The following is a 20223-nucleotide window of genomic DNA, read 5'->3' as shown; positions in this document are numbered from 1 at the left end:
TAATCAGGAAAAAAAGAGTAAAATCTCTAATATTATCAATCAGAAACAACAAAGACGAAATAACCACAGACTCATCAGAAATCCAAAAAATCCTTAATGAATATTACAAGAAACTTTATTCTCAGAAATATGAAAATCTGAAGGAAATAGACCGATACTTGGAAGCACGCCACCTCCCAAGACTTAACCAGAATCAAGTGGAAATGTTGAACAGACCCATATCAAGTTCAGAAATAGCATCAACTATACAAAACCTCCCTAAAAAGAAAAGCCCGGGACCAGATGGTTTCACGTCAGAATTCTACCAAACCTTTAAAGAGGAATTAGTACCTATATTACTCAACCTGTTCCAAAATGTAGAAAAAGAAGGAAGACTACCCAACACGTTCTATGAAGCAAATATCACCCTGATCCCCAAACCAGGAAAAGACCCAACAAGAAAAGAAAATTATAGACCAATATCACTAATGAATATAGATGCAAAAATATTCAACAAGATCCTAACAAACAGAATCCAACAACACATCAAACAAATTATACATCATGACCAAGTTGGTTTTATCCCAGGGTCTCAAGGCTGGTTCAATATACGTAAATCTATAAATGTAATTCAGCACATAAACAAATTAAAAAACAAAGACCATATGATTCTCTCAATTGATGCAGAAAAAGCTTTTGATAATATCCAGCATCCCTTCATGATCAGAACACTCAAGAAAATTGGTCTAGAAGGGACTTTTCTTAAACTGATAGAGGCTATCTACAGCAAACCCACAGCCAATATCATATTGAATGGAGTTAAATTGGAATCATTTCCACTCAGATCAGGAACCAGACAAGGCTGCCCATTGTCTCCATTGCTTTTCAACATTGTAATGGAAGTTTTAGCCACCGCAATTAGGGAAGAAAAGGCGATCAAGGGTATCCATATAGGGTCAGAAGAGATCAAACTCTCGCTCTTCGCAGATGATATGATTGTGTATCTGGAAAACACTAGGGACTCTACTACAAAACTCCTAGAAGTGATCAAGGAATACAGCAGCGTCTCAGGTTACAAAATCAACATTCATAAATCGGTAGCCTTTATATACACCAACAACAGTCAAATTGAAAAAGCAGTTAAGGACTCTATCCCATTCACAGTAGTGCCAAAGAAGATGAAATATTTGGGAATTTACCTAACAAAAGACGTGAAAGATCTCTATAAAGAGAACTATGAAACTCTAAGAAAAGAAATAGCTGAAAATGTTAACAAATGGAAAAACATACCATGCTCATGGCTAGGAAGAATCAACATTATCAAAATGTCCATACTACCCAAAGCAATATATAATTTCAACGCACTCCCTATTAAAGCTCCACTGTCATATTTTAAAGATCTTGAAAAAACATTACTTCGTTTTATATGGAATCAGAAAAAACCTCGAATAGCCAAGACATTACTCAGAAATAAAAACAAAACAGGAGGAATCACACTACCAGACCTCAGACTTTACTACAAATCGACAGTGATCAAAACAGCATGGTATTGGCACAAAAACAGAGAAGTAGATATCTGGAATAGAATAGAGAACCAAGAGATGAATCCAGCTACTTACCGCTATTTGATTTTTGACAAGCCAATTAAAAACATTCAGTGGGGAAAAGATTCCCTATTTAACAAATGGTGCTGGGTGAACTGGCTGGCAACCTGCAGAAGACTGAAATTGGACCCACACCTTTCACCATTAACTAAGATAGACTCTCATTGGATTAAAGATTTAAACTTAAGACATGAAACTATAAAAATACTAGAGGAGAATGCAGGGAAAACCCTTGAAGAAATTGGTCTGGGTGAGTATTTCATGAGGAGAACCCCCCGGGCAATTGAAGCAGCTTCAAAAATACACTACTGGGACTTGATCAAACTAAAAAGCTTCTGCACAGCTAAGAACACAGTAAGCAGAGCAAGCAGACAGCCCTCAGAATGGGAGAAGATATTTGCAGGGTATAACTCTGACAAAGGTTTAATAACCAGAATCCACAGAGAACTCAAACGCATCAGCAAGAAAAAAACAAGGGATCCCATCGCAGGCTGGGCAAGGGATTTGAAGAGAAACTTCTCTGAAGAAGACAGGCGCACGGCCTTCAGACATATGAAAAAATGCTCATCATCTTTAATCATCAGAGAAATGCAAATCAAAACTACTTTGAGATATCATCTAACTCCAATGAGACTAGCCTATATCACAAAATCTCAAGACCAGAGATGTTGGCGTGGATGCGGAGAAAAGGGAACACTTCTGCACTGCTGGTGGGAATGCAAATTAATACATTCCTTTTGGAAAGATATATGGAGAACACTCAGAGATCTAAAAATAGATCTGCCATTCAATCCTGTAATTCCTCTGCTGGGCATATACCCAGAAGACCAAAAATCACAACATAACAAAGATATTTGTACCAGAATGTTTATTGCAGCCCAATTCATAATAGCTAAGTCATGGAAAAAGCCCAAGTGCCCATCGATCCACGAATGGATTAATAAATTGTGGTATATGTATACCATGGAATACTATGCAGCCTTAAAGAAAGATGGAGACTTTACCTCTTTCATGTTTACATGGATGGAGCTGGAACATATTCTTCTTAGTAAAGTATCCCAAGAATGGAAGAAAAAATACCCAATGTACACAGCCCTACTATGAAACTAATTTGGGACTCTCACATGAAAGCTATAACCCAGCTACAACTTAACAATAGGGGGAAGTGGGAAAGGGGGTGGGTGGATAGAGGGAGGGGAATCGGTGGGATCACACCTGTGGTGCATATTACAGGGGTATTTGCGAAACTTGGTAAATGTAGAATGTAAATGTTTTGGCACAGTAACTGAGATAACGCCGGAAAGGCTATGTTAACCACTGTGATAAAAATGTGTCAAATGGTATATGAAGTGAGTGTATGATGCCCCATAATCATATCATTGTATACAGTTATGATTTAATAAAAAAATTAGAAAAAAAAAAAAAAAAGAACTGGAACCAGACAAGGTTGTCCTCTGTCACCTTTACTATTCAATGTAGTGCTGGAAGTTCTAGCCAATACAATTAGGCAAGACAAGGAAATAAAGGGAATCCAAATGGGAGCAGAGGAGGTCAAACTCTCCCTCTTTGCTGACGACATGATCTTATACTTAGAGAACCCCAAAGACTCAACTACAAGACTCCTATAAGTCATCAAAAAATACAGTAATGTTTCAGGATATAAAATCAATGTCCACAAGTCAGTAGCCTTTGTGTACACCAATAACAATCAAGATGAGAAGCTAATTAAGGACACAACTCCCTTCACCATAGTTTCAAAGAAAATGAAATACCTAGGAGTATACCTAATGAAGGAAGTGAAGGACCTCTATAAAGAAAACTATGAAATCCTCAGAAAGGAAATAGCAGAGGATATTAACAAATGGAAGAACATACCATGCTCATGGATGGGAAGAATCAACATTGTTAAAATGTCTATACTTCCCAAAGCAATCTACCTATTCAATGCCATTCCTATCAAAATACCAACATCGTACTTTCAAGATTTGGAAAAAATGATTCTGCATTTTGTATGGAACCGGAAAAAACCCCGTATAGCTAAGGCAGTTCTCTGTAACAAAAATAAAGCTGGGGGCATCAGCATACCAGATTTTAGTCTGTACTACAAAGCCATAGTGCTCAAGACAGCATGGTACTGGCACAAAAACAGACATAGACACTTGGAATCGAATTGAAAACCAAGAAATGAAACTAACATTTTACAACCACCTAATCTTTGATAAACCAAACAAGAACATACCTTGGGGGAAAGACTCCCTATTCAATAAATGGTGTTGGGAGAACTGGATGTCTACATGTAAAAGACTGAAACTGGACCCACACCTTTCCCCACGCACAAAAATTGATTCAAGATGGATAAAGGACTTAAATTTAAGGCATGAAACAATAAAAATCCTCCAAGAAAGCATAGGAAAAACACTGGAAGATATTGGCCTGGGGAAAGACTTCATGAAGAAGACTGCCATGGCAATTGCAACAACAAAAAAAATAAACAAATGGGACTTCATTAAACTGAAAAGCTTCTGTACAGCTAAGGAGACAATAACCAAAGCAAAGAGACAACCTACACAATGGGAAAGGATATTTGCATATTTTCAATCAGACAAAAGCTTGATAACTAGGATCTATAGAGAACTCAAATTAATCCACATGAAAAAAGCCAACAATCCCATATATCAATGGGCAAGAGACATGAATAGAACTTTCTCTAAAGACGACAGACGAATGGCTAACAAACACATGAAAAAATGTTCATCATCTCTGTATATTAGAGAAATGCAAATCAAATACACCCTGAGATATCATCTTACCCCAGTGAGAATGGCCCACATCACAAAATCTCAAAACTGCAGATGCTGGCGTGGATGTGGAGAGAAGGGAACACTTTTACACTGCTGGTGGGACTGCAAACTAGTACAACCTTTCTGGAAGGAAGTATGGAGAAACCTCAAAGCACTCAACCTAGACCTCCCATTTGATCCTGCAATCCCATTACTGGGCATCTACCCAGAAGGAAAGAAATCCTTTTATCATAAGGACACTTGTACTAGACTGTTCATTGCAGCTCAATTTACAATCGCCAAAATGTGGATACAGCCTAAATGCCCACCAACCCAGGAATGGATTAACAAGCTGTGGTATATGTATACCATGGAATACTATTCAGCCATTAAAAAAAATGGAGACTTTACATCCTTCGTATTAACCTGGATGGACGTGGAAGGCATTATTCTTAGTAAAGCATCACAAGAATGGAGAAGCATGAATCCTATGTACTCAATTTTGATATGAGGACAATTAATGACAATTATGGTTATGGGGGGGGAACAGAAAGAGGGACGGAGGGAGGGGGGTGGAGCCTTGGTGTGTGTCACACTTTATGGGGGCAAGACATGATTGCAAGAGGGACTTTACCTAACAATTGCAATCAGTGTAACCTGGCTTATTGTACCCTCAATGACTCCCCAACAATAAAAAAAAAATAAATAAATAAGAAAAAAGAAAATAGAATAGGGGTTACCAGGGGTTGAAGGGGCAGTGGCGAGCTCTCCTTTCATAGGTACAGAATTTCTGTTTGGGATGATGAGAAAGGTCTGGAAATGGATAATGGGGATGGTTGCACAACAATGTGAATGTGCTTAATGGCACTTTTACAGTTTATTTATTTGAGACAGAGTCTCATTGTTGTCCCTGGCTAGACTGCCGTCATGTCATAGCAACCTCAAATTCCTGGGCTCAAGTGATCCTCCTGCCTCAGCCTCCTGAGTAGCTAGGACTATAGGTACCTACCATGTATGGGTAATTTTTCTATTTTTAGTAAAGACAGGGTCTCACTCTTGCTCAAGCTAGTCTCAAACTCCTGAGTGCAAACAATCTACCCGCCTTGGCCTCCCAGAGTGTTGGGCTTACAGGAGTAAGCCACCATACCTGGCCCTGAATTTTAGTTTAAATGGTCAGAGTAGTAAATTGTATGTTATGTCTATTTTACCTTGCTAAAAAAAAAAAAAAATTAATTTTTAGAGACAGAGTCTCACTTTGTCGCTCTTGGTAGAGTGCTCTGGAGTCACAGCTCACAGCAACCTCCAGCTCTTGGGCTTAGGAGATTCTCTTGCCTCATACTCCCAAGTAGCTGAAACTACAGGCGCCCACCATAATGCTCAGCTATTTTTTTGTTGCAGTTTGGCCAGGGCCGGGTTTGAACCTGCTACCCTCAGTATATGGGGCCGGCGCCCTACTCACTAAGCGACAGGCCCAACCCAATTTTTTTTTTTAAAGATATATTCTAGACATAGATTCAACACGGCTCACTGATTGATGTGTCGTTAGCTTTGGGGAAGGGAGCTACCAAGAACAGTGTCCAGATTTCTAGGTCAGAACTGAATGCATAACGTGGGATTTGCCACACGGCTCTTCTCTAGGCTCTAAGGAGGTAAGATGACAAATGAACCTGTGGCAGCTGTAACCAAACGGCGCTTATTCCAAGAATCTAAGGATGATAAACATCAGAAAAATCTATAAACATAATTCATTAAGTCAGCAAATTAAAGAAGAAAAACTATACATGTGTACCACAATGCCAAAAAGGTATTTAATGAAGTTCAGCAATCATTTCCAAAATAATTCTAAGTTATAAAATGAGGAAACTACAGAAACACAATATGAGAAACACACTATTTATGAGAAAACAACAGCAACCCCCCAATTTTTTTTTGAGATAGAATCTTATTATGTTGTCATCGGTAGAGTGCTGTGGCGTCACAGCTCACAGCAACCTCAAACTCTTGGGCTTAAGCGATTCTCTTACCTTAGCCTCCCAAGTAGCTAGGACTACAGGTGCCCACCACAATGCCCAGCTATTATTTTTTTTTATTGCAGTTGTCATTGTTGATTTTAGCTGGCCTGGGCTGGGTTCAAATCCACCAGCCTGGGTGTATGTGGCTGGCACCCTACCCACTGAACTACAGACACAGCCCAGCAACTCCAACTTTTAAGAGTAAAATGCTGAAATCAATTTCATTGAAATCAGGAACGTGAGTGGGATGCCTGCTTTTATCACCTATTACTCTCAATGGTTCTAGAGGCCCCTAGCTAATGCAGAAGTCAAGAAATTTAAACATTTGGCATATAAGGCCAGACACAGTGGCTCACATCTGTGATCCTAGCACTCTGAGAGGCTGAGGCAGGTAGATCACCTAACCTTAAGAGTTTGAGACCACCCTGAGAAAGAGGGAGACCGTCTCTACTAAAAATAGAAAAACTAGCCAGATGTTGTGGTAAGCTCCTGTAGTGCCAGCTATTCAGGAGGTTGAGGCAAGAGGATTGTTTGAATCCAGGAATTTGAGGTTACTAGGAGCGATGATGGCTTGGCACTCTACTGAGGGCAACAAACTGAGACTCTTTCTCAAAAAAAAAAATTGGCATAAATATTGAAAAGAGATATTTAAATTTAATCCTAGCACTCTGGGAGGTCAAGGTGGGTAGGTTGCCTGAGCTCAGGAGTTTGTAGCAGGCGCCTGTCATCTCAGTTACTTGGGAGGCGGAGGCAAGAGAATCACTTAAGCCCAAGAGTTTGAAGTTGCTGTGAGCTGTGATGCCACAGCACTCTACCAAGGGTGACAAAGTAAGACTCTGTCTCAAAACAAAAAAAATTATTTCAATTGAAGATTATCATCATTTACCTATAAAACCCAAAAGACTTAATAATTAACGAAAGTTGAGATAACTCGGGGAGAGGTAGGGAGAGTAAAATTCAAATGGGGTAGAAGGGGTGCTTAGCAATTCGTTAATTCATCTTTGCATTACTTCATTTGTCACGAGGATTTATTATGCCAGTAATTAAAAACAATTAAAAAGGCCAGGTGCAGTGGCTCATACCTATAATTCTAGCACTTGGGAGGCTGAGGTGGATAGATAGCCTGAGCTCACCAGCTGGAAACCAGCCTGAGCCAGAAGGAGACCTTGTCTCTGAAAATAGGCATTGTGGCAAGAGCCTGTAGTCCCAAATACTTGGGAGGCTGAGGCAAGAGAATCGCTTAAGCCCAAAAAGAGTTTGAAGTTGCTGTGAGCTGTGACACCATAGCACACTACGCAGGGCAACAGTTTGAGACACAGTCTGGAAAAAAAAAAAAAGCTACGAATATAGAAACACGTAGGAATTTTTTTTTTTTTTTTGCAGTTTTTAGCTAGGGCTGGGTTTGAACCCACCACCTCCAGTATATGGGGCTGGCTCCCTACTCGTTTGAGCCACAGGCGCTGCCCACACGTAGGATTTTTTAAAGAATTCATATTAGTTCCATATAACGGTATCAATGATATCTCCCTCTCCCTAGGTTTCCAGGTACTCCCAGCCTAGATTCTCCCCATACTGTGTCACAACATTTAATGTCTAAGGTTCCTGCCTCAAGGTTAATTGCAGATCCCGTGTTCCCTAAACTGACTCAGCACACACCGATTACACTATGCTGAATTTTCCTAAAAATAGAACATCATAGAAGGTAACTACACACTGCCTATATTTCATATTTCAGACTTTTTTTTTTTGCAGTTTTTGGCTGGGGCCAGGTTTCAACCCACCACCTCTGGTATATGGGGCCAGTGCCCTACTCCTTTGAGCCACAGGTGCTGCCCATATTTCAGACTTTTTAATATTCCTCCATAGTACTCAGCTACAGCTGTGGGCTGGCACACAGTATATAATTAATTTTAATAAATACTTGTAGATAGTATTCAAACTATAAATCTTGACTGGACACCTACCAGGTCTAAGGTCTGGTGTTTGATGCTCTGAGTATATCTCTGCTATTAAGAAATTTTCAGCCAGGTAGAGAAACTAAGACTCAAATTACAGTGATATATACATAATAAGTATGTACATAATAGAAAATATTAAGTATAACAGAAAATGCTAAGTATGGCTGAAAAGCTTTAAAGTTTAAAGGAGTTCTGGCCAGGCTCAGTGGCTCACACCTATAACCCCAACACTTGGGGGGCTGAGGCAGGAGGATGGCTTGAGGCCAGGAGTTCAAGGATACAGTGACCTATGACCACTGTACTCCAGCCTGAGTGACAGAATGAGATCCTGTCCTGGAAAAAAAAAAAAGTCTTAAGCAGTTGTTCCTTCTTATTAGGAAGAATTAATGGAAAAGGTTAACATTAAAAGGTGGGATTTGGTCTACAGAAACTGTCCTTCCAGGAAGGACAGTCTGTGCAAGCAAATGGAATCCGTGGGAAGAAGTCTGGCTGGGCTCTTGTGTTTGGGAGGGTCAGAGTGTCAGGCTAAGGAGTTTTATTCTGTAGACACTGGGAAGAAACTAAAAGTTATTAGAGAGGTGGCCAGCCTCTGAAGGGTTCTCACCTGGTGTTCACACTGTGTTGTCCATTCCCACTAAATAGGGCTGTGTAATTGCTAGGATACTGTGGAAAGGACAAGGAGGACTTCCGAGACTAGGTCCGCAGAACATGTAATAAAAGCTTCTACTCTTTTAAAACATTTAATAACATGGCAGAGCCCGTAGCTCAGTGGGTTGGGTGCCAGCCACGTACACTGAGGCTGGCAGGTTTGAACCCAGCCTGGGCCTGCTAAAAACAACAGTGACAACTGTAACAACAAAAAAAAAATAGCCAGGTGTTGTGGCAGGCGCCTGTAATCTCAGCTACTTGGGAGGTTGAGGCATGAGAATAACTTAAGCCCAAGAGTTTGAGGTTGCTGTGAGCTGTGACGCCATGGCACTCTACCCAAAGTGACCGCTTGAGACTCTATCTCAAAAAAAAAAAAATCATGTAATAACAGCATCTTGTCTTGCTTACTCTTAGACCACTCACTCTGGGGGAAGCCAGCTACCACCTCATGGACTCAGACAACCCCAGAGAGGTCCATGTGATGAGGAAATGACTTGAGGTCTCTTGATAACAGCCATGAGAGAAGCCAGTTCAGAAGCATATTCTCCAACCCAGTCATGCCTTCAGATGACAGCAGCCAGGGCCAACACCTTGACTGCAGCCTCACAAGAGCCTGAACCCCAGAAACTATGGGAGATATTACTGAATGTTCTAGCTGCTAAGCTTTGGGGTAATGTGTTACACACTAATAGACAACTAATACAGGCAGCGATATAAACAGAGCCATGTGTTAGGAAGGTAAATCTACACAGGTGGCCTCAGGAGACAGACTGGAAGCAGGGAACTCTTTAGGAAAAGGTCCAGTAGTCCAGTCAAGAGGTAATAAAGAGAAAAGGACTAAGGGAAGAACCACAGAAGAAAAGGAAATACAAAAGCCAAGGGGAAGGAGCAGGATAGTTGTAAGGTTTCAAGCCCGGATATGTAAGAAAATGGTGGTGATGTTATAGGGACAGGGAACAAAGGAGAAGCTAACAGCTAGGAGAGAAATAGTAACATTCAGAATAACCTTCTAAGATGCACATTCTCATTTATTTTCCCAATTAAGAACCTGAAGTTCAGGAGGTGCCTGTAGCTCAGTGGTAGGGCGCCGGCTACATATACCAAGGCTGGCAGGTTTGAATCCAGCCCGGGCCAGCTAAAACAACAATGACAACTGCAACAACAACAAAAAAAAAATAGCCAGGCATTGTGGCAGGTGCATTGTAGTCCCAGCTACTTGGGAGGCTGAGGCAAGAGAATCAATTAAGCCCAAGAGTTTGAGGTTGCTACCATCTATGATGCCACAGCACTCTACCATTAAGGTTCTCTGAAGGGGTTAATATCATAGAACTAAGATAAATCCAGACCTTAGTTCAAGGCCAGCAGTCTCCAGTTTGGGATGCAAGGAGTTTAAGTCCAGTAGAGAGTTAAAGTAGTTGAGTCTTAAATTCAAGAACAGTGCTAAAGAAAATAGATTTTTATAGTCATCTCGGAAAATGGTAGATAAAACTACAATAAGGGAAAAACTGCTGGGAGGGAGAAAGAGAGAACACAGGGGCGGCGCCTATGGCTCAAAGGAGTAGGGTGCCAGCCCCATATGCCAGAGGTGACAGGTTCATACCCAGCCCCAGCCAAAAAAAAAAAAACTGCAAAAAAAAAAAAAAAAAGAGAGAGAACACAGAACATAAAAGTGGCAGAAAGAGGAGCAGGGAAGATGCAACACTCAGAGATCTCAGTGGGGCAAGCTCTGGAGCTTAAGGCAAAGACAGTTTAAAGTTGTTTTTTTGTTTGTTTGTTTTTTCAGTTTTTTGGCCAGGGCTGGTTTTGAACCCAGCACCTCCAGTATATGGTGTCAGCGCCCTAATCCTTTGAGCCACAGGCACTACCCCACAAAGACCTTTTAAAAGCAGAGGTGTTTTCTGAGGTGGGGAGATTGTGTGAAGATAATAAAAATGCATGAGCATTCACATACTTGAAGCAAAGCAAATTTCCCCACAAACGGCTGATTCACAGTGTTAAAGCCTCCTGCACCCCATTCATATCACCTTTCCACTATGAGTTTGGTCAGAATGGGCTCTTCATATTGAGTGGTATCTTTATCCTGCTGAAGGTTTTCAGGTCCATTTTTGGGTTCTTTTTCGTTGAGCGGCACTTCCAATTGTGGGACACCACCTAGGGACGTTTCTTGCCTGGTGGTGCTGCCATCTTGTTTAGAAATCTCTGGATAGTCAGAGAAAGATGAGGGAATGCGGCCAGACTTATCTCCTTTTTTATCTGCTTTTTTCTTTTCCTTCACCATGGTCTGTGGAAGACCCAAAGTTTACTTTATAAATACCAAATGACTCCTTTGGCAGAGAGCTATTTGTTTCAAAGCACTGATGAATTTTATCTGAAAAATAAAAATTATGTCTCTGAATACTTGAGGTTTTCACTTGTAGTTAGAATTTTAGCTTTACAACACAATGTCATTATCAGTCTCTTCATTAAGCCTGAAAAACTAATAAGTATCATCAGTTTATAAAAATAATAGAATTTCAATACTGCATTGGTTGTTCTTAAAATTTTTTAAATTAGAACCACTAATGTTGTATCTTTTCAATTAGTGTTGCAGTAAGCAGGGTAACCCTATACACAAAAAGGGCTACTTAACCTCTAAGGCAGTGTTTTTCACCCTTTTTTATCTCTCTGCACACTTGAACCTGTAGTTAAACTCCCACAGCACACTTAAATTATGTTGATCAAGAAAAAGAGTTAGGCCCAGCAAGGTGGCTCACACTTGTAAACCTAGCACTCTGGGAGGATTGCCTGAGGTCAGGAGACCAGCCTAAGCAAGAGTAAGACCCCTGTTTCTAAAAATAGCCATGAGTTGTGGTGGTTGACTGTAGTCCTAGCTACCTGGGAGGCTGTGACAAGAGGATCACTTGAGCCCAAGAGTTTTAGGTTGCATGAGCTACAATGTCATGGCACTCTACTAAGGGCAACAAAGTAAGACTGTCTCAAAAAAAAAAAAAAAAAAAAAGAATATATTTACTGTGCTTTGAACTTCTTTCAAAAATAATTTAAATAAGGATCTTTAAAAAGTTTCAAGGCACACCTAGGATCCTCTCATGGCACAGCAGTTGAAAATAACTGCTCTAAGGCCTCCCCTCTAAGGCCAATTCACACTTTACCAGCCCCTCCCTTGATATATCAGCACTGCAAAGTATTCAAGAGCTGGATTGATTAATCTGTTTTATCATGCTGATAAAATGAGATGATGCACAGAGAAATCTCTGGTACAGGATACAGAGCAAAGTCAACAGATGGAGCGATTATTTTGTCCCTTTCCTGTTTTTGAACTTGAAAAATCACTGGCTGCCTACTCTCTATAGCACTACTGTTGATTGCCTCTTCTGTGCCAGACAAGAAAGATGTGGCAATACATTGTCCAATGCCCCAGAGCTGAGGAGCTGAGGAGCCATAGTTTTCACGGTCCTCCAAATGAGTCCTGGGGTACAGTGGGTGCCCCTTCCCCTCCTCTTGCCTGGATGGCATCTTCTGGGCACCCCATTCGCTAGCTCAACCCCACTTCTAGACTTCTGTCTTCGTTTAAAACCCCATTGCTCCTTCCAGGCCCTGATTACCGCCGCTGTGAAGCTATACCTGGCAATCACACTCCACCTGTTCTCACCTCCATATTCACACAGGACTTTTCTTCTTTTTTCAGAGACAGTCACACTTTGTCGCCCTTGGTAGAGTGCTGTAGCGTCACAGCTCACAGCAACGTCCAGCTCTTGGGCTTAGGCGATTCTCTTGCCTCAGCCTCCTGAGCAGCTGGGACTACAGGCGCCCACCACAAGGCCCGGCTGTTTTTTGTTGCATTTTGGACGGGGCTGGGTTCGAACCTGCCACCCTCGGTACATATGGGGCCGGCGCCCTACTCACTGAGCCATAGGCGCCGCCCCACACAGGGCCTTTTCTATAAGCTTTCTAGTCCTCTATCCGTGAAATAAGAACTTCAAATAAAACAGATTTCATTTCTCTCTGCGTATTTAATTTTTTTCCTGTTCTCTCTGGCTGTTCACAGTACACAACTCTGGCTGGGCTCCCAGCACTGTCCTGCTCGGCCTCAGGTCCTCCTGGCCCACGTACCCACGTCCTGAAGTCCCGATAATTCAGCTCAGCAAAAGCGGAGAAGGTCGCCAGGGCTGCCGCTTACACACAGCGGGGCATGAGCACTCACCTGGCTGTGGAAGGCCTTAGCCTGCACCAGGCCAGGCCAGGCGCAGGTGGCAGCAGGACTGCACGCATCCAGGCGTCTCGGGGTCCAGCCCTGTTTCCAGGCAACCGCGCCCTTCCCTCCACTCCCCTCGCTCTTAAAGGGGCCGCCGCACCGCCAACGCAAGACCACAGAGCGGTTCTCAGCTCTGCTGCACCGACGACGGCACCTGGCCTCTTGCTTTTTCATAACATTGTAATTTATTCAGGTATTAGTTTTTTCTTTCTTTGTTTTTTTGGCTGTGACGTCACAGTTCACAGCAACCTCAAACTCTTGGGCTTAAGCAATTCCCTTGCCTCAGCCTCCCAAGTAACTGGGACTACAGGCGCCTGCCACAATGCCTGGCTGTTTTTTTGGTTGTAGTTGTCGTTGTTTGGCGGGCCCAGGCTAGATTCAAACCCGCCAGCTCCTGGATTATGTGGCTGGCGTCCTAGCTGCTGAGCTACAGGCACCGATCCAGGCATTAGTTTTTCATTGCTGTCATAAACAAAGTACCACAAAGCTAGTGGCTTGAAGCAACACAAATTTATTATCCAATGGTCTGTAAGTCAGTCTGGCAAGAGATAATACGTTTCCTTGCACTCCATCTTCCAGAGGCCACCGCTTGTTCCTTGGCTCCTGGCATATCCCTCTGTCTGCAAAACCAAATGTCTCTCTCTGGCCAGTGGGAAAAGGTCCTCTACTCTGAAGAACTCCTGATGGACAATCCAGGACAGTCTCCCCATCCAGTAACTTAACTAGATCACACCTGCAGAGACCCTTTTGCTATATAAGATGATGTATTCAGAGATCCTAGGGATTAAGCCGCAGCTGTCTCTGGGGGCCATTATCCTGCCTACAATTTTTGTGATTCTCACAAGACCCCACAGACGCACATCACCATAGGTTGCAGTAGTCACTGCTTTACTGTCTGATTCCATCTAAGGAAGCTTTTCTCCCCAGAGGGCAGCAGGGAAGTTCACACTGGTCATCACTGTGCAACCTCCATTTGGACTCTACACAGGGCATCTTTATTTCCATTTTTGGTATAGTTCAAATAGTTTTATTACAAGATTCTTGTCCTATCTGCAAGATAGACAGAGATTCTTATATCTTCAGTACCCACCCTTCAGGGTCAGTAACTAGAATGTCCTTCAGTTTATACCCAGAGGAAACCGGATGATTGCATTTGATTACAGAAAAAAAACAAAATCTCTTCTTTTTCCCTGCTTAGAGCAGCACCTTGACACCTTGGTTGCACAGAGAAACACTCAAAAATAGTGACCACCAACCCCTTCCAAAAATTTTCTTCAAGTTTGGTAGACAATGCCCCTTGGTTTTGGATTATTTATTTTTAAAAATTTAATGTGCATTATGGTTGAGACCTACTAACACAAAAGGACAATAATTTTACATTTATGAGATTAAACTAATATGAATTTAATTATTAAGGGCTATAAGTTGCAGACTAAAAATATATTCAGCAAGAGCAGAGGCCTGGGTAACTTCCAAAGTGCTCTTATTTTTTATAAAACACGTTCTTGCCTATACATACACACACACACACGTGCACACGCAAATGCAGAACAAAATACGTTGCAAGCAATGCTCCATATGGTTTGAAAGGTTGTCAAGACCATTTTTAAATGGAGCTGGTACATTATATTTTTAAGCAGCAGGTTAATTTTGATCCCCTCCTTCCCCACAAAAAGGTTCCTTAAGACTCTGTCTTTTAAAACAGAAAAATCTGCAATAAAATCTGTAATTCCATAGAGTGAGAAATGTCAGTTTTGAGAAATGACATCCAGATTGGCAATGTGTCTCATGGTTGGCCTTCCATGGGGACAGTTCCAGGGGTGGTCCATCTCTCCCATGTGAGTGATGAGTTTCTTCATCTCACTTGTGTTAAGAGCAGTTCCAATCATTACCTGAAAATGAGACACAACAATTGAAAGTTTTACTGTTTTTGTTAAAAAAGCAACTCTTCAAAAGCATTCCTCTCTAAAATAAGGTTGATTACAACTCAAAAAGCACATTCCCTGAAAAATCTTCACCTAAGACCCTTACCTTCTATCTAGTCTCTCAGCACCCCACCCTTTTGGGAAATCGAAGCCTCATTTGGCTCTTTCATAGTGGCACCATCTCTACACCAGATAATGACTACACCTGTCCACACCCAACCACTCTCAGCGGCTCCACCACAACCTCTCTCCTGGGCAGCTGCAGCAGCCACCTCCTGGGCCTTCCTGCTTCCCCCACCTCTATCAGCTGCTCTCCACTCAGCAGCCAGGGATTATTTTTGAAAGTCTGTCAGGTCACTCACATCACTCCTCTTCACAGCTCTCCCCTCTCACCTGAACAAAAGACTCCTCCCGCTTCTGTCACCTAACTTGGCCCTCACTGGCCTGCCAGCACCTCCAAGAACATATCCCTCACACCCATACTGGAGCCACACTACCACCCCTTCCCCTTGCACAAGTCCATCAAGCAAGCTCCTGCCTCTGAACCACAGCATTCCTGGGATCCTCTTTCTCTAGATGGGTATAAGCACCACTGTGTGTCGATTCCCTCTCCTCAGGCTCTGGCCTGCTCTCCCCATAACAGCACTCCTGCTTCTCTCCAGCCCTGGCCCTGCTGGCTCCACAACACAGATCCCTCTCGGGCAGGGAGAGGGAGAGCAGCAGACACCACAGTGAGCCACAGAATCTGAGATCCTGAGAAACGAGGAGTGATAGAGAGAGGAAACAAGTCTGAACCCTTCTGTCACCCTCGTTCTTCCTACCACAGAGCCTACCACATGCCAGTCACAGTCTGAGGACAGGGTAAGAGCAGGGCTCTGCCACCTTGGAGGAAGACAGACAGTAAACAAGTTAACAGAGAACCAAGACTAGTGGCACCCACGAGGGCCTAGGAGAGGCTACTTTAGTCAGGTGTGGGGAGGGCCTGCCCACTGGAAAGCCAGGTTCTATGCACAGCTGAGTAGACAGCAAGCAGACAGGATGGAGGCAGGCAGGGGACCAGTGTGACTACAGAACTGGAAGGAGCACTGCACAAGAGACAGGGTGGGAAGAACAGGCAGGGAGTGATGGAGGAGGAAGAGGTAAAGCACAATAATGAGTCTGCCAGGGCAGGAGAAAGGAGCAGGCTGTGGCTCTAAGAACTTTGAGTCACATTGAGACCTAGAACTTTTAAAAGCCTGGCTATTAGTTCATGTCAGCCTCCAAACTCCAGGATTGGAAGGTGAATATGAGGTCTTTATAAAAAAAAAAAAAAAATCTATGGCTGGAAATCAGATTCGCAGCCCTCTTCTAATTAAGTTCTGCCCTTGAGTAATTTTACCCAATGTCATGGCTATAAATGACACCTAAAACTTTATCTCCAGCCCTGACATTTCCCTTGGCCAGCAATTTTCTTTTCTTTTCTTTCTTTCTTTTTTTTTTTTTGTGGAGACAGAGTCTCACTTTATTGCCCTCAGTAGAGTGCTGTGCTGTCACAGCTCAAAGCAACCTCCAACTCCTGGGCTTAGGCGATTCTCTTGCCTCAGCTTCCTGAGTACCTAGGACTATAGGTACCCACAACAAGGCCCGGCTATTTTTTTGTCACAGTTCGGCCAGGGCTGGGTTTGAACCCGCCACCCTTGGTATATCGGGCTGGCGTCCTACTCACTGAGCCACAGGCGCCACCCATTGACCACTGATTTTCAAACAGTGTGCCATGAGAGGATCTTAGGTGTGCCGTGAAAATTTGTAAAGATTAATTAAATTATTTTCAAAAGAAGTTCAAAGCACAGTAAGTGTATTCATTTACTCTTTTGTTGATCAACATAATTTAAATATACTGCATTAAGTTTAATTATAGATTTGAGTGTGGTGTGAGCTAAAAAAGGGTAAAAAACACTGCACTACTCTTCACATGACTGTTTTCAGACACCCTCACTTAAAGTCTAATAGGATCCCAGACAGAGCATGTCTCACACAGCACTCTCCATCCTACCCAGGCCCCTCCTGCAGTCCTGACACCCTTTGCTGTCAGTTCCCTCCCCAGCAGCTCCTACAACATGCAGCACAGACTCCCAAGCTCTGACAGGGCCTTGGCAGGCTCCATGTGGCTGCCCCTCTCCAGGCACACAGTCAGCCCCTGGCTTCACTCAAACACCCTGACCCTTCACACTCGCTCTATTTGACCAGTTCTTTCTTCACCCTAACTTTGAAGTAATAGCAGATGCCATTCCCTAACCACATCTCACCTGGTCACCTCATTTTCTGTGGTCATTCCGTTTCAATTTTATGACTGCACTTACTGGTATCTTATTGGTGTCATTAATTTTCGTTGATGTCTTTTTCTCCCCATTAAACTACATCACCCACAAGGGCAAGAACCTCAGCTGCCTTGTTACCTCTGTATCTCTAGCACCTGCAACAGGATGGGTCACCCAGAGGGGACTCAAGGAATATTTGTTAAATAAATAAAGGAATGACATCCTGCCCCTCCTAATGGCAGGTGAAACAGAGTCACTTACATTCCTTGGATATCAGGGTAATCCCCAATCACTACTACCACTTTCCAATACCAATCCAAGAGGCAATAGTGATACAAGATGCAATAACCACACACAGCACCCTGTAAGACACCTGCCAACTAAATGACTTCACAGAATCTTGGACAGTGTCACCTAGGCCTGGCAGCAGCCATCTCTATTTACTCAAGTTGTTATTGCCCATAAGGTCCACCGACAAACAAGGTGCATAAACAGCTACTGTACTGGGAATCAACAAGAGCTCTAAGATACAATACTGTTTAACAGAAGTAGAAAAAGAGCTATAGTTATGAGTTAGAGGCACAGATAACACAAACATGCTGAGCTGGTATGTCATGCTGACAGAGAACAATGTGGTACAACATTGACTAAATCAGGAGCTTAACTGAGAAATTCCTTAGACTATGATCTTGAGCAAATGAACTTTATTTTATTTATTTTATAATATTACAGTGGTACAAATGTTTTAGCTACATGGATTGCTTTTGTACTGCTTGAGTAAGGTTGTAAATGTGCCCATCATACAAATAGTGTTCATTGTACCCATTAACTATCATTGCACCCATCCCCTTCCCACCTACTTCATTTCCACTGAATTTTACTTCCATCTGTGCACATGAGTGCCAATAGGTTAGTTTCAATTTAATAGGTACATGAGAGCTAGCTTTACTTACTGACTTTCGACAGGCTCGGGAAGCAAACATCTGCCTGACTCGGGAAGGCCGGCACATGACCCCAGGGCTGTCACTTAGCATAAAGATCAGTTCATCTATATCCTGGGGTCCAAAGGTCCAGTTTTTACTAGTTGGCAAGGAAATCAATTTAGCCCTTTCAGTGACTGGAGCTAAAAGAGTAGAATTTTGAGAAAAATCAATTATTTGAGAAATACATTTCATTTGAATGACACTTAAAATATACACTTGAAAGAGAAAAACATAGAATGCTTTTTAGGGTAAACTTTTTTTATCTCTTATGAAAATAATTGATCTGCATGACCTCAAAGACTTCTGAGCTCTAAAAAGATATGATTCTATAGTCCTAATAACTTACCACTTTCATCAATAATAAAATCAAAGCCATTTTTCCTGAATATTTCCAGATTTTCTATCAAAATAGCTTCACTGACAGCAGTTAAGTTGAGACTCTGAGGTCTGAAAAACAGAGATTTAAACCATATCTTGAAGTCAAACATTTAGGTATAAAGCAGAAATGAAACCAAAACAATATTGTGATATTTTGAACTCATTTCACAAAAATGTGAAAAACACTATTCATCTAAGTGTCAGAAAACTTTCTGAGGAGATCTAATATTTTTTTCTTTTTTTTATTGTTAAATCATGGCTGTATACATTAGTGCAATCAAGGGGTACAATGTGTTGGTTTCATATACAATCTGAAGTATTCTCATCAAACTGTTCAACGTAGCCTTCGTGGCATTTTCTTAGTTATTGTATGTAGACATTTGTATTTTGCATTTAGTAGGTTTCGTCTGTACCCATTCTAAGATGCACCGTAGGTGTGGCCCCACCCATTGCCCTCCCTCCACCCTAACCTCCCCCCCTCCCTTGGCCCTTTCCCCATATTCTTGTGCTATAGTGGGGTTATATAGCCTTCACATGAAAGCTATAAATTAGCTTCATAGTAGGGCTGAGTACATTGGATACTTTTTCTTCCATTCTTGAGATACTTTGCTAAGAAGAATATGTTCCAGCTCCATCCATGTAAGCATGAAAGAGGTAAGTCTCCATCTTTCTTTAAGGCTGTTTTGATCACTATCGATATATAGCACAGTTTCAGGTCTGGTAGCATTAGTCCTCCTACTTTGTTTTTATTTGGCTATTCGGGTTTTTTTCTGATTCCATATAAAATGAAGTATTATTTTTTCAAGATCTTTAAAATGTGACAATGGAGCTTTAATAGGAATTGCATTAAAATTATATATTGCTTTGGGTAGTATAGACATTTTAACAATGTTGATTCTTCCCAATTTCCATTTGTTAACATCTTCAGCTATTACTTTTCTTAAAGTTTCATACTTCTCTTTATAGAGATCTTTCACGTCCTTTGTTAGATAAACTCCCAAATATTTCATCTTCTTTGGCACTGTGAAAGGAATAGAGTTCTTGACTGTTTTTTCAGCTTGGCTATTGTTGGTATATATAAAGGCTAAAGATTTATGGGTGTTGATTTTGTAGCCTGAGACATTGCTGTATTCCTTGATCACTTCTAAAAGTTTTGTAGTAGAATCCTTAGTGTTTTCCAGATATACGATCATATCATCTGCAAAGAGTGAAAGTTTGATCTCTTCTGACCCTATGTGGATACCCTTGATCACCTTTTCTTCCCTAATTGCAATGGCTAAAACTTCCATTACAATGTTAAAGAACAATGGAGACAATGGGCAACCTTGCCTGGTTCCTGATCTAAGTGGAAATGATTTCAATTTAACTCCATTCAATACAATATTGGTTGTGGGTTTGCTGTAGATG

The 20223-nt window shown here is 41.9% G+C and overlaps 2 protein-coding genes across 3 annotated transcripts in view; both read right to left on the bottom strand.

Annotated features, from left to right (window-relative positions):
* The window catches only part of RSPH10B (radial spoke head 10 homolog B), a 77239-nt gene extending 63978 nt beyond the window's left edge, over positions 1–13261 (bottom strand). Inside the window, exons 1-2 of the mRNA XM_053557783.1 lie at positions 13183–13261; positions 11006–11349 (exon numbers count right to left, since the gene is read on the bottom strand). Coding sequence (XP_053413758.1) covers positions 11006–11259 — 254 coding nt within the window. The 5' untranslated portion in view covers positions 11260–11349; positions 13183–13261. The remainder of the gene's footprint in view (positions 1–11005; positions 11350–13182) is intronic.
* A 1551-nt stretch (positions 13262–14812) lies between these two features.
* The window catches only part of PMS2 (PMS1 homolog 2, mismatch repair system component), a 31623-nt gene continuing 26212 nt past the window's right edge, over positions 14813–20223 (bottom strand). For both annotated transcript variants that reach the window (XM_053554512.1, XM_053554511.1), the window contains exons 13-15: positions 18785–18885; positions 18409–18578; positions 14813–15125 (exon numbers count right to left, since the gene is read on the bottom strand). In XM_053554512.1, the coding sequence (XP_053410487.1) occupies positions 14982–15125; positions 18409–18578; positions 18785–18885 (415 nt within the window). In that variant the 3' untranslated portion in view covers positions 14813–14981. The remainder of the gene's footprint in view (positions 15126–18408; positions 18579–18784; positions 18886–20223) is intronic.

This window comes from Nycticebus coucang, chromosome 12 (genome assembly GCF_027406575.1).
Source record: "Nycticebus coucang isolate mNycCou1 chromosome 12, mNycCou1.pri, whole genome shotgun sequence".
Taxonomy (NCBI): domain Eukaryota; kingdom Metazoa; phylum Chordata; class Mammalia; order Primates; family Lorisidae; genus Nycticebus; species Nycticebus coucang.
The sequence above is the reverse complement of the archived record's forward strand: the minus strand, read 5'-3'. Positions and strand labels throughout refer to the sequence as shown.